The sequence below is a fragment of the Semicossyphus pulcher genome, unplaced genomic scaffold, assembly GCF_022749685.1.
Source record: "Semicossyphus pulcher isolate SPU_LCO1_2020_fin unplaced genomic scaffold, fSemPul1.0.p SCAF_2, whole genome shotgun sequence".
Lineage (NCBI taxonomy): Eukaryota > Metazoa > Chordata > Actinopteri > Labriformes > Labridae > Semicossyphus > Semicossyphus pulcher.
The window spans coordinates 30948014-30962163 of NW_027211693.1; the positions used below are offsets into that span (position 1 = coordinate 30948014).

The following is a 14150-nucleotide window of genomic DNA, read 5'->3' on the forward strand; positions in this document are numbered from 1 at the left end:
ATGCTAGCGCAAAGGTAACCAGCGGTTAGCATGCTAGCGCAACAGTAATCTGCAAAGGTAACCGTGATGCTGTCGGTGTTAGCTCGGCGGGGTGGGCGTGTTCTCGCACGAGTGAGCTTCTGGTGATGAAGAGCCCAGGAGGAGGGGCCCAGTTTGAAAGTGTCTGAATGCAAGGACAAATCCTACTGATTATACCTTTAAATGCTTCACAAAGTTAGGATTTGTTTTACAACAGTATTAGTAGAAATATAATGTCCTCTACACATGTATGTAAGCTTAACCCACCAGGACTGAGGTTCAGGTTCAGACTGTAGGAGTGGGAGATGAGCCCAGAGTTACGAATAAAACAGTCTTCATGAAGACTCTCCTCCTCCTCCTCCTCCTCCTCCTCCTCTTCTTCTTCACTACTTCCCTCCTCCTCTCCCTCCTTCTGCTCTGTCTCCATCTCACTCCCTTCCCTCCTCTTTTCCTCCTCCCTCTCCTCATCTTCAGATCTCTTTTTCTTTTCCTCCCCGTTCGTCTCCCTCATTCCGTTGTCTTCCTTTCCACTCTTTTCATCCTGGTTCCTTCTCTCTTCCTCCCTTTTTTGTTTTATTGTTTCTCTCATGTCATTCTTCAGGTCTTTGCTGCAGCAGGGCTGTTCATCCCCAGAGGGACACTCATTGGCTGGTTGGGAGTTTGGAGGGCTGCTATTGGTTGTCTGGATGTCTGGGAGGTCAAACTCAGGGAAAAGAAGCCTCATACAGGACTGCATCTCTGTCAAAGTTTCCTCAATTTCCTGCTGTGACTCTGAGGAAGAAATAAAACATAATCAACACTACTGATGAAATACATTTAGTGTAGTGATGTTGAATTTTGTGGTGTTTACCCTCCATGTCTTTGGACGCTGCCTCCACTCTCTCCTTGTAGATTCTGGCCATCTTCCTCTGTCTCTCCTCCTCCCTCCTCCTCTCTGCTACAGTCCGAGCCTCAGCGTCCTGAAAGTCCACCTGACAACATGTAAACATCACAACAATTACACCGGGATCACAACGTGGGAGCCGAAATGCAACACAGAAAACAAACTTATAATAGCGTAGCAGGTTTGTCATATGGTGGCGTCTTTAGGGGACAAATTTAAATCATCAAATACTCTGGTTTATTTACAAATATCAAGCACATTTTAGCATGCTAACTAGATGGTGAACATCATACACATTGGGTCCTCGCTCCTCCAGTCTGTGAACTGGAAAGTGATCTTGCTCCACCATCATCCAGGAAGTTCAACTAAATATCCCTGCAGCATCGGAATAATCTGAAATCTGATCTTTTTCCAATTGAGAAGATTCAGGTGACACCCCCTCAAGTTGCTCTAACAACTGGCAATCTTAAACATGATCACCTGAGTTGAGCAAAAACATGGTGGGCAAAAGTAAATGTCGCAAGAAACCTTTTATTAAATCACATATTTTCCTTAAATGATTTTTGTCACAAGATTTGTTTAGGCTTTAAAGACCCCCTCCTGTCAAAATCCAGTGTTTAACCTTGTAAACATCTCCATGTGGTGTTCTTCATGTGCTACAGGACATGTCAGGGACAACATCAGCAGTCATCTCCATGGCTGGGCCTGTCTGCTTTTAAACTGCAGTGTACCAAGGACAGGCTGAACAACACGTTTTCTGATTGGCAACCACTTCGGTGATCGTCATCATTGTGATCATCATCGTGATTTTTGCAAACTCACTACTGACTACTGACGTTGACATTACTTCTACTAATTACTACATTTCAAGCTAGCTAAGTTTCAACAAGTTGCCGCTAAACAATGGCAGAGACGTGTTATGTTTTCACGACAGGGCAGAGTGGAAATGTGCATAGTGGGCGGGGCCTATGCAGATTCTGGAACTTTTAATGAGGGAGAAGGAGGAGATGCCTTAGGAGGATTTTTACAAGGTAATAACGTATTTTGCAGGAAAAACTTATCAAACACAATTTATTATTTCAAGCAGAGCATTTTATATGTGTTAAAACATGACTGGAGCTGCTCTTTAAGGTCATAACCTTAACAATAACCTTTTGGAAAACCACTTTTTTCTATCCAGGATCAGGTAACCCGGCTGACTTTTATCCTGGTTGCTGAAATAAAACTGGATAGGATCAACCTGATCCAGATACTTGCTTTCAAAGATGACCAAATCTGAATTACCAGTGCTCTGAATGGGATTACATACTACACACTTTGTCCACAGGGGGCGCCAAAATCCACACAGAAAAAAGGTCCTGACAGCTGCTTTTATTTGAATACTTCATGTTTGATATTGAAGCCATTTGTGAAATATTTTAAGGGGATGAAATCCTTTATTTTTCATACAACATACCTCATCTTTCATGTCACTGTAGAAAATCATCAATTCAAGAGCAAAATATTTAAAAAATGTCGAAAGTATCGACATCATTGTAAAAATGTTGCTTTGTTTGACCGACTGAAAAGTTAAGTTCCTGTAATCCAGTCTGAATCCTCCTCTCTGCTTGGACCAGGGTAATCCAGATTTTTGGATCAAAGTTTTCCCGATCCAACTGAAAAGTTTTTAACACAAACTGGAGGTTTGATCCAGATAAAAGCCAAAATTGGATTGACTGATTTTGTACGATTAACATAATCCTTTTTTTGTTTTGTGCAACCCATTTTCAGGGTTTAAATCCTATCAGATTTCCTTTGAACAACCCGGCCCAGCATGTCAGCATTCAGATCAAAGCACCACAGCCTCACAGAGCAGCTAGTAGACTCTCGGTCTTGTGTTAATATGTTTTATTCTTTTAAATATCTACTTAGCAGTCACAGGTGTTTATGGGGACTTGTCTTTTTCTCAACATATGAAAAACACAGGGATGTGACTTGTTTTGTACACAGGTCTCTCTTGGAAAAAAGGTCTCAATCTCAAGGACACTACCTGTTAAAATAAGGAATTAATAAAAAAAAATTTATGGTATCACTTCTATTCCAAATATTAAAAATTGCTGTAAATTGAATGAGCTTTCATGTTTTGGTGGCTGTGAATCTTGTAATTCTTAAACAGGTTGATAGAGTTGCAGAAGAGAGTTGAAAATTGTGAGAGTTAATTTGGTTTTATGTTGGTCAGTTTTTCTCAGTTGGACAGTTTTTCGTACAGAAGGAAAACATTTTAGTTTTATATCCATCTCACCTTCTTAACCTGTTTGAGGAAGTGGTAGCCCAGAGCTAACTTCTTATACGCCGTCCCATAAGAGGCCTGCCATGATTGGACAGTCTGGATGGCCAGTGACTTCAGTTTCTTGGCTACTTCTTTAGGAGGGGGGAGGGGCTGATCCAAGTCTGTCTCTACGGTCAACTCCAAGAACTCCTGCACGAGGAAGGAGGAGAGAGAGGGAGAAAAATGGAGGAAAAAGTAGAAGAAAAGAAGAGAGGAACATGACATACTAGAAGATTATTTAATCAAAGGCTAACCTAGAGTCCCATTCCTGACAGAAACAAAACGTACTTTGGGTTTTAAATCAAGATTTTAAAATGCTTGAAAACTGTCCAGACTATTCTTTCTCTGACCACCAAACACTGTAAAAGCACAGTTAGTTATTGTGGTGTTTGTTGTAATAAATATACCTGAGATAGGTCTACATGATGACAATACCTGGAAGTTGTCGACCAGCAGCGTTCTGAAGTGGTGTGATCTGGAGAAGAGCTCGCTGGCGATCTGGAAGGCGGACAGTCGGACCTCAGCGTGTTCCTGGCTGAGCTGGGACATCATAGAGTGGTACACGTGGTCTATGCAGTCATTAGACACTCTGGCAGGAATTATAGACACAGAGGGAAGAGTGATTAGTTACATCTATATGAATATATTTCTTGATTATTAATTTTATCCATACTTATATGATCCTATGAATTTGAATCATGCTGATACTATATATCAGGCAACAATGGCCTAAAATCATTTAAACCTTTAGTGACATGGAGTAAGTGTGCAGGCTTCCTTTTTTTTCGTCGATGGCCTTTAGACTTGATATTTACATATTTTTATTCCAACCAAAGACTGAACCAGGAGTGAAGTCAGAGTGGAAGTGTTTTACACAGACTGCAATGTTGCTGTTTTTTGTGCTGAGTGTTGTGTGCTCAACCCATTTATGATGGATGAATCATGTATAAGAAAACTATTCAGGGACTAAAGTATTAATTCAGTATAAAGTTTTGAATCATCATATACAAATTGAAACCTTTGGAAGGCAAGATTGACTGTATTGTGTGCTAAAAGTCTTGATGTTGGCACTAGAGCACAATTTGAAAATTCATAACAAGTCAAACATGACAACTTAGAAACTTAAAACCAAAATGTGGTCCAGTTGGCAGAAATATTCAGGACTTATGAAGTCCATCACTCTGTTTTAGTGACATACTTGCAGATCTTCTTTATTTCCTTCATCCTGTCCTGGTTGAGCTGCGGCAGTCCTGATGTGGTCAGCTCCTCCACCAGCTCCGACAGCCTGTCCCTCTGAGACAACTCCATCACTATTCATCAACACACCTGTGAACATGGAAATACTGCTGATCAAAGGAGTGTACCTGGAGTAAAGATCTCCAGATCTCCTACATTCAACTAGATATAAGAATCTAAATAATTACAAAAAAAGGACAAAACGAATATGTTGCTACCTCAGAAGAATTGTGTTCACTGTATCTGCCAGTGGGCCACTACAATAAGAGTAGGCATGATATCAATTCCACGACAGGGGAGACTTGATGTTCTCTGAAATTAGGTGGAGAAAAACATGTGCCTAATATAGCGTTATCGAAATCAGCAAAAAGGGTTGGATATCGGCATATCAGCAAAAAAATCCAATATCGTGCATCCCTAGTTTAAACAAATACTAGTGGTGTTATAGAAAGGTGTTAATGTTGTAAAATCTGAAATGTTTCAATGTTGAAGGCTTGAAAGTAACTATACTATTATATAGTAGGTATTAATAAATAAATACATCTTTTTTTTTTCATCCACTCACACTCACAAAAATACATGTTGAGACCACACACCCGTCATGCGTAAACAAGAAAATAAGTCGTTTCTAGTTAAAGTGTGGCTTGCTAACTGCATCAAAAATCTAACAACCGATCACTGGAAAAAAATAATTAAATAAATAAATTAAAAAGTGAATCTACAATAGTCATATATCTACACGGGTTTAACGAAATCTAAAATGAAAGCATTAATACAGAAATATTATATAAAACCACTATCCACACAGCCTCTGTTTTAGGCAGTGAATTAAGGCTCAGGTGGCGTTTAAATAATGTTAGTCCAAAGGCTCAGTTAGCATTTCACTAGCTGCTATATGCTAATAAATGTAAACACAGCATCTTCAGCTAACGTCTTACCTGCCGGTAGCCTGCTTTATAATATACTGACACGTAGTAATTATCCGGCCGTTAGCTCCAGGTGACAAAATTAACTCGTCGCCCATTCATGACAAAAAGTATTAATTTAACGGCTTCTGAGCTGAGTCCAGTTTACATGTTACACGGTCTTTAACTAAAGTTAGCTTCCGTGTATCAAACATACGTATTTCCGCTAGCTGCCTGTACTACCGGTTTGACTTTTCAGAATAAAAGTATCGTAAGGCTCCACTTATAAAACGTTTTGTTAAATCTGAGGCCAATCATACAGGGGATATCAACATTAATTTCTTCCAAAATACACAGACACAACATTATACTTTCAAAATAATTTATTTATTTTTAAATTATCAACAAAAAAACACTAATAACGCTTTTCAAACCCCTACTCAGAATATTTTTAGATCACCAATGAAATCTAAGTCGGTCTGGTTCATACTGACAAACCTCTGGATCTGTCATCTTCAGGGTTTGACCAACATTTTAGTCCACAAAGTTGTGCCCCATCCTTGAATTGAATGCGGTAGACTATTTTCTTGGGCAGTTTCTCCTTTCGGGCTTGAAGGGCGGTTGTTTCATCCCCAGTCTCATCTCATTTCTTACTTTGTGTCTTAGTCACTCCAAACTGAGATGTGAGTGGGGGAAGCAAGGAAGTACACCTGGGCATCCTCACTCATAGCTCCTCCTTCAAGCTGGGTCACAGGCAGGAGGATGGAGTACACGAGGAGGCACAAAATGGCCATGTGAAATGTTAATCTGAAATCCTCTCATCACTTCATTTTGACTTGAAGGGCATCAATGAGTTCTACGATCTCTGAAAAATAGCTGTTCTCCTCTCCAAGAATCATCTCAGACTGGACCATCTCCTGGTACTGATCTCTGAGAATGAGCAATGAGCCAAGCAGAGCGCTATCTGAGCGGTACTGATCCAAACACACGGGGGACATCGCCAGCAAAGCCCGCAAGGCCTGAAAGAAACAACACAGGTTCATTTTATACATGCGTGGTCTGTTAGTCAGTCTGCTATTCATGCACAATAAAACAAAGTCTGTCCACCTTCTCTCTGAAGTCGTGCTCAGTGGACTCCAGCAGCTGTGGGACCAGACCACACCAGCCCTTCTCCAGCAGCTCCCCTTGCAGAGAGACCTTCGAGTACTGACGCACCCGCTCCTCATGGGAGGCATCCAGCACCAGGTCCAGACCTGCCTGAGAGATCAGCTCCTGATGGAGGAGGAGAGACCAGAATCAGCATCATGTAGGAAAAAATAAAATCTTGCAGATACTTCCGGGTTTTAGCGTTTTTAGTCATTCATATATTTCAATTGTTCTACTACTACCTGTCTTATTTACACTCGCTATTGATGTATTCTGTAAGAACGGGAGATAAACGAGAGAGAATGATGTAAATCTATACAAAAAATAACGCTTGTTTGCAAGTTGGAGCTTACTGCTCTCTTTCTGAAAAACACACTTCTAATTCTGAATTTACTAAAATTTTACTGCAGTCAGCTCAATTTAATATTAAAACAGACCACTGTCAGTATTTTGTAGGACACAAGAACCTAATATGTCTACTCGTACTGTAAACCTGAAGACCTTTAGAGGAAAAAAAGGGCAATAATTATTTTAATTTACATTTTAATTTACAGTATATGACTAGAACCCTAAAAACAGAAGTATCTCCATGATTTTATTTTATAATTTCTTCCATCCATTTCCTGGCCCGACAGTGGAGGCTGCAACGGACCCGACCTGAGAGTGCAGGTCGGCAGCCAGACCCCTCTCTGGTTAGCTGGATACATCCATAATACACGTTAGCTGTTAATAATTGGAACGCACATTTTTGCTGGCTGACAAATGTACCTACAGAGAAAATGAACAGCTAACTTCTTAGAGGGACTTTTCGTAACACCAAATGCTGAGCAAGAACATTTTAAGGTCTCAGTGATAGCGACTTGTCAACCACAGGTTGCCACGGCCTACAACATCCACGGCCTAATCGTCTATTTGACTTTAAATGGGAGCATCATTGACTAAATGAACATCATGATAGAGATTGAGAACATGAACTCATTAGGAAAATGTTTACTGAGAGAATAAATCAAGAGAGAAGTAGGACCATTTTCGCATAAACGTCTATACAATCGGACTCATTTTTTACAACCAGTGCTGTCCGTTACAAAGACTGCCGCTTTAAAAGTCCACTTTCTAGAGTCCACTCTAGAACAATTAACCTGTTTGAGATTTTACCTCCTAGCTTAACTTCAAAAACAGTTTGCTTGTTTGTTTGTTTGTTCTACCTTCTCACTGATCATGTCGTATAACATGGTGACAATTCGTGTGCGCAGAATTCCACCTCCGTCTGCCCTGAACAGCTCTGATAGGACCTGCAGCCCTCCATGTGACAGGAAGTGACGCTGTGCATAGGGGAAGTGACGCAAGAGGGAGGCGACTGCAAACAGAACCTGAGAGGAGGATAGAACAGTGTTATGTGTTTGGATACACCTTCACTATGACTAGAACTTGTAAAATGTGGATGTGAAAGATCTTTTAATGTGCGTATGTGTGTGTACCTTCTTTTTGACTCGGTGTTGTTGTGCAGTGGCCAGAGTGGTTAACAGCGTCTGCAGGGCACCGCTCTCCACAGCCTTAACCTGAACCACCGGGTTACTGCAGGGGAGGATAATAATTAATTAATTGGTTTGATGTTAAGGACATCGATTATATATCATAAATAATAAATATGTTGCTGTTTGTACCTAGACAGAGCAGATCCCAAAACAAAGGCAGAGCTTTCCTGTAATCTAAAGTCAGAGCTGTTCAGACCCTGCAGCATTAACTGGAGACCCCCCATGGAGCACAGGGTCTGAGCGTTATCCACCTAAAACACACACACACACACACACACACACACACACACACACACACACACACACACACACACACACACACACACACACGTAGGCAGAATTAACAAACCTGTAGGCTAAAATCTTCAGAGCAGAAATGTCGGTTTGACAGTTAAGAGGTTTTTTGTTACCTGATGCACCAGATACTCCAGCTCCAGCAGGATGCTCAGCCGCTGCTCTGTGGTGGAGTTGCTGCTGTTAAACTGCTCCAGCAGGCGCTTCATTATCTGCACATCAGCACAACACACTCCATTCAGTATGTAGCTACCTGTTTTTTGGAGTGCATGGAGAAACTAAAACTCACCTGGTAAAAAAGTAGGCTCAGTCCTATATAAACATTTGTGCACTTGTAGCCAAAATGAGTATTACAACAACAAACTCTGAGCCTGTAAAAACGTGTAATATTTGCGAAAGCCAAAAGTGACATATTTAATTTGGAAGGAACATTTAAACAAATAATTATACTTAGTTTCATATAAGACCGAAAAGAGCAGCAAATCTTCACATGTGAGAAGACAAAACTTGTTGTCTTGATGTACCTGGACATCCGTCTCCACCAGCAGGTCCAGCTGAGCCATGTCTCTCTTCAACTCCTCCAGGGGACGAAACTTTGATGCCACAGAGTCCTACAGACAGAGAGCAAGCAATTATTTTAACGTTGATAGTTTGGTGTGCTGTTAATGACTGAAGTTCAGTACACCTCACAAAAGTACCTTCTGCTCTGTGTCTTTGCTCCCAGCGTTCAGGTCCTCCTTTATCTTCTTCATGGCCTGTTTGAGCTCCTCAGGACTGAAGGAGGCCTCGATCTCCTCCGGCTCCCTGCAACAACACACTTTAACTAGTGATATACTGTATGTAGTGGTTGCGTTGTCTGTATTTGGTTGCGTTGTCTGTATTTGGCTGCGTGTATAATCTGTATGCTTCTAAACAGCGTTGTCAGTGACGCTTTCTTCTTCTTGTGTTTTTGATATGAGCATGTATTATGTGAAATGAAAATGTTAAAGAGACGGATGTTAATGCAGACTTGTACCTGTGTTCCTGTGTCCAGTACTTCAGCTGCTCCTCTCCCAGCCTGACCTCCCTCTGACCTGTCTGCAGATTCATCCTCACATGAGAACCTGCTGGCACTGCTTGACCTGAACACACACACAAATACAAACAGACATCAACACGCGCGCACACAGTAAGGTCTAGTTTTTAAACATAAAAATATGGGCCAAATATTATAGCATATTTTTTTTATTGTTTATTTTGATATCCACTAGGGATGAGGATGAATACTGGAGTACTCGTTGTTGATGTCATTATTCGAGTAACGTTATACTACTCGCACATCTGAGCATGCGTTGTTTTCGGCTTCAGTAGTTGAACTCAGTTACATGCACCATATCAGCCGTGACCAGGTGAGTGATGTCTGGAAGTACTTTGACAAAAAAGACGACGATAACGTGCTATGCAAGACATGTGGTGTTAAACTTGTATATCATAGAAATACTGGTTCACCACATGCGCTTAAAGTACATGGAGAAGCCAGCGGAGAGAGACAACAGGCAGTCTCACATCACATCATTTGCTAGCCCTGTTAGCACAAGTCATTGTGATGATACCAGAGCGGAGAAGATTAGCCTGCTAATAACGAACATGGTGACTGGAGATATGCTCCTAGTAAGAGTTGTGGAAGGAGAAGGCTTCTGTGAGCTGATGCCGTTTGTTGAGCCGGCGTACAAGCCACCATCACGCTGGACAACAGCTACGAGAGTGAAAAAATGTATGAGGAAAGCGTTAGTTTGCTCAGTAAGCCTATCTTTATTATCATCATCATTAAGTTTAACGTATTATTCGCGGCACATCATTGCAGGTTATTTATTATATTTTTCAAGGGAAACTGCAGCTAAAACTGCTATAAATTAAGTTAATTTAATATTTATTTTGACTTGGAATGTAAGTTGTTGTTTTAGAGTTACGTGTGAAGCAACACAGAACAGAAGTCCGAACAGTCTGCCACCGCTGTGACGTTTGACAACAGAATGTTACAACGTTAACTGAAGGGCCTGTTAAGGTTGTTCAATAAATGCTTTTGAAATTGTACTTGCTTTCCATTGTTGGCTATTTATTTACATTAGTGTAGAAGTGTTAGATAGTAATGTTAGGATGTCTGTGTTCGACCTGTGTTTTTTTAACGGTAAAAAAACCCATACAATTTGCGAGTACTCGATTACTCGTTCATAAGGTCATTAGATTACTCGAATATTGATATTACTAGAAATGCCCATCCCTAATATCCACAGCTCGTTCTCTTTTATAATAGATAACAAACCCTTGTTAGCACACAATGGAAGAATCTTTTTTATGGACAAATTAAATGCAAACATTTCAGATAATGTTTATCTTGTAATTATTTTTGGGTAAATATATTCATACTGGTGAGTGGAAAGGGGAACGGCAGTATTAACTCTTTTTCTGAACTTTTATGTAATTTTGCCGACTTCTTTAAGTTGCTGAAATGTATGGGAAGAAAGTGAATAGAAAGGCTAAAAAACTGAACACAGATCCAAGTCCTTGCTTTTACCATTTCTTACCTTGCCCTTTTATGTGCTTTTGTCTGTTTACCTGATTGTTTATTTTTATGTTTGTTTTTACTTCTTTTCACATGCACAGCTCAGTAAACACATCCCTGACTGTACCGACCTGATATTCATATCACTGATCACGACCCACCTTTTGAGAACTGCTTTTAATCTCTGATGCTGATGCTTTTTCCGTTGTTTGGTTTCCTCTTATTGTGTTTCTTATGTTCTTATTGTGTGTCTTTAGTTGTTTTAAAATGTAAAGTGCCTTTGAGTGTCATGGAATGCTATACAAAGAAAATGTATTATTATTATTATTCAAGTGTGTTGTTACCACCATTGGCCTATTTTTTTGTATTTGAATGTGTAATATCATTATTCCAGAATTTCTGTCTAAATAATTCTATCCTGTATTTATTCATCATTCTGTAAAGCTTTTCCATAACTTGTTTTGTAAATTTACTTGTGTTGAATTTAAAAAAAAGTCTTAAAACTAAGTAAGTCTTAAGCAAAATAAGATGTGTTTTGACTATGTAGAAGACTGTAAAAGATGGCCAACATGACAGCTCCATAAAAGTGAAGCCAAACTCTCTATCGCCCCCTGCTGACTGGCTGCAGTATAGCTCATAAAGCCCGCCTCCTCCATGTTAACAGATGTCATTATAGTTAGTTCTTATCATGCTGATTTATGTCCAAGTGTTCATTTTTCTGACAAGTTTATTTTTAATTAGTTATTTGATGCTATAAAAAGGGGGCGTGGCCTCATGATTGACAGCTCTGTTGACAAATGGGGCTCCTGCAGCGTTCTGTTCCCGAGTAGCAGAGTAGAGGAGGAACGGCGAGAGGAGACGTAACTAACACTAACACTACAGTCATTGAAGTTTCCATAACCGTGAATATCTGCTTCAGACCGACACAAGATGCTGTTCTGCTGCAGGCTGAGCCCACCTGAGGGCTCCAACACGCCAAGGCCACAAGGTGAAGGTGTGTTTTGGGTGGAGGAAGGGGCGGGATGTCAATACTGCGGCTCCACCAGCTTATCTCTACTGCACAGACCAGGGGATATTTTGGCTTAATTTATGTACAGAGGAGGTGGAGACACGTCGTCCATCTTTATATACAGTCATTGAGAAGAACCAGTCCACCTTTCAGTACATCACCTGGTTTGAGTGTTTGCCACTCCTCAGTAGGTTGGACCACATCTAAATCTCCCTCCTCTTCTTCATCAACCGTCACCTCCTCCTCTTCATCACCACCGCCTCCTTCTGTACTCTCCACCACAGTCAAGGCAGAGTCAGACTGAAGAGACAAAAATATACAAATCACTTCATCTTTCATAAACTGACGACAACATTAAATATAATACAACAACTTCATTTGCTTCAATTAGATTATATTTGTTTGTTGCCACCACCCACTATTTACAACATGACAGCTACTTTTTAGACTCTTCACTTTTTAAAATTTTTATTGTTATGATTACCCCCACCTTTACAACTACACCTGTGATTATTAATGTCACTAATTTTTGATTCTAGATCTAAATCAGAGCCAGGCCTTTAAACTGTATTGGACAGTTTAAAAGTGAAGATGCAGACAGGCAACAGGTAGGGAGGATGGAGTATGACGCACAAATGTGATGCAACATTACAATATTCCAACCCATGACTCCAGCAAGAATCAATACTTTCACTGCCAGTAATTACTCACTTCTTACAACATAGTTTATTAAAAATTAAACACTTAACTCACCTTTTGGCCAAGAATGCTGGCTATGTGACAGAAATTAATCAGCAGCAGAAAAACCAACATGGAGCTGAATGTTGCTCCAAATCCACAGCAGGACATCAGCCTCATTGTGACTGAAACACAGGAGAGAACAGTGATACACCAGCACACATTTATCGTCATCATATCCTGAAGCCTGACTGAATGCTTCTCTGTGTTTTAGAATTTGGTTGTGTTGTGGTACCTGATTATGAAGTCCATATTTAGTTGTGTTGTCTGTATTGGATCATGTTGTTTGTATTTGATCGTATAGTCTGTATTTGGTTGCGATTCAAGATTCAAGATGTTTATTGTCACTCCGTTTATACAAGTACAATCGTGTGAAATACTTATGCTGGGACGCTCCGATAAGAAAGGGTAAAATATTAAATATAGGGACATAAAATAGAATAATAATAATAATAATAATAATGAAATAAGGAAGCAGTAACTAAACAGTAAGATGAAATAAAAGTAATAATAATAATAAGGATATTTGAGAAATATTTACATTTTTCTAGTATATACTGTACATTATAAGGCAAAATGATGTACATGTAAGGCAGAGGACAATATACATTCAAGTGTTCTCTGTAAGTCAGATCTGGTTTTGTCCTCTGTTTTTGTCGTGTTGTCCATGTTCCATCATGTTTTCTGTATTTGGTTGTGGCCGCTGAGTGTGTAGTCTGCATTAAGTTGTGTTGTCAGTTTTGATTGTTTTTGTAATACTTTATTGTCAGACCAAGTCTGAAATTTTTCTTTGCAACATAAAACTTAAGGACAGGATTGTAAATACATTCGACCTAACATTAGATTTGGTTGTGTTGTCTGTATTTTCTGTTTTCTAAATTCTACAGTTGCTGTCTGTATATTGTATATTGCATGTGTGTCGATTAAATTACAATGTATTGAGCTCTCAGGGCCAACATAGGTAGGACCTGGATCTGCCAGCTGAAATTGGAAAATGAATTACTATTACTATACAGGCATTTGGTCGACTTAATAGACAGTTGGGTGTTTCACGACCAAGTAAGTTGGTGTCAGTATGTATTCATAACCATTAAAATTTTGAATGGAGTTTGGAGTGACGCCATCCTGTCCATGTGTGACAGCGACTTGAGCATCACTGAAGGCATATTACTGATTACAGTGAAGTGCCATCAGTTCCTGTCCTGTCTACTATTAGCCGGTCTTCTCAGGTTAGCAAACAACGGCACAATTTAACATAAGCATCCACTCACCTGTTTCAGTGAACTAAAAAGGATAAAACGCAGATTTGATCCACACAAACACACCGTCTGTTCCCGCATACATCTGAAGTCTTCTGTCACTTCACACTGAGCTCTCATTGGTCCACGACAATCACAACCTTCTTCATAAAGCTGCAGTGACGTGAGACAACCAACCGAAAAGAGCACCACTGCCCCCTGCTGGTACGGTGTGTTAACAACGCGAAATATTGGTATAAAAAAATACCAATCTTGCTCTTTAGACATTTGAAAAAAA

The 14150-nt window shown here is 40.0% G+C and overlaps 2 protein-coding genes across 4 annotated transcripts in view; both read right to left on the minus strand.

The window, feature by feature from the left end:
- Positions 1-5527, minus strand: part of uvssa (UV-stimulated scaffold protein A) — a 44051-nt gene extending 38524 nt beyond the window's left edge. For 2 of the 3 annotated variants that reach the window (XM_069670356.1, XM_069670354.1), the window contains exons 1-6: positions 5384-5527; positions 4408-4535; positions 3645-3798; positions 3183-3359; positions 869-989; positions 286-789 (exon numbers count right to left, since the gene is read on the minus strand). In XM_069670356.1, the coding sequence (XP_069526457.1) occupies positions 286-789; positions 869-989; positions 3183-3359; positions 3645-3798; positions 4408-4517 (1066 nt within the window). In that variant the 5' untranslated portion in view covers positions 4518-4535; positions 5384-5527. Of the gene's footprint in view, positions 1-285; positions 790-868; positions 990-3182; positions 3360-3644; positions 3799-4407; positions 4536-4663; positions 4679-5383 lie in introns of those variants that run through there. The other variant, XM_069670355.1, reaches the window with a different exon arrangement.
- A 227-nt stretch (positions 5528-5754) lies between these two features.
- Positions 5755-13945, minus strand: sil1 (SIL1 nucleotide exchange factor). Its single transcript, XM_069670365.1, has 12 exons — positions 13886-13945; positions 12630-12739; positions 12038-12176; positions 9341-9446; positions 9024-9129; positions 8850-8936; positions 8442-8537; positions 8161-8282; positions 7975-8071; positions 7702-7866; positions 6458-6622; positions 5755-6369 (listed from the first exon to the last, which is right to left on the minus strand). Exons 2-12 carry the CDS (start codon positions 12732-12734, stop codon positions 6172-6174), a joined length of 1386 nt encoding a protein of 461 aa, XP_069526466.1. The 5' UTR covers positions 12735-12739; positions 13886-13945; the 3' UTR covers positions 5755-6171.
- Positions 13946-14150: the final 205 nt, after the last annotated feature.

Bases quoted from the DNA above. Each gene is read 5' to 3' on its own strand.
- sil1 (XM_069670365.1), bottom strand. From the start codon at position 12,734: ATGAGGCTGATGTCCTGCTGTGGATTTGGAGCAACATTCAGCTCCATG. The intron at 9,447-12,037 runs GTGATGTACTGA...GTGTGTGTTCAG, and splicing joins GTGGCAAACACTCAAACCAG to GTCAAGCAGTGCCAGCAGGT. The intron at 8,538-8,849 runs GTACATCAAGAC...GCTGATGTGCAG, and splicing joins TGGTGGAGACGGATGTCCAG to ATAATGAAGCGCCTGCTGGA.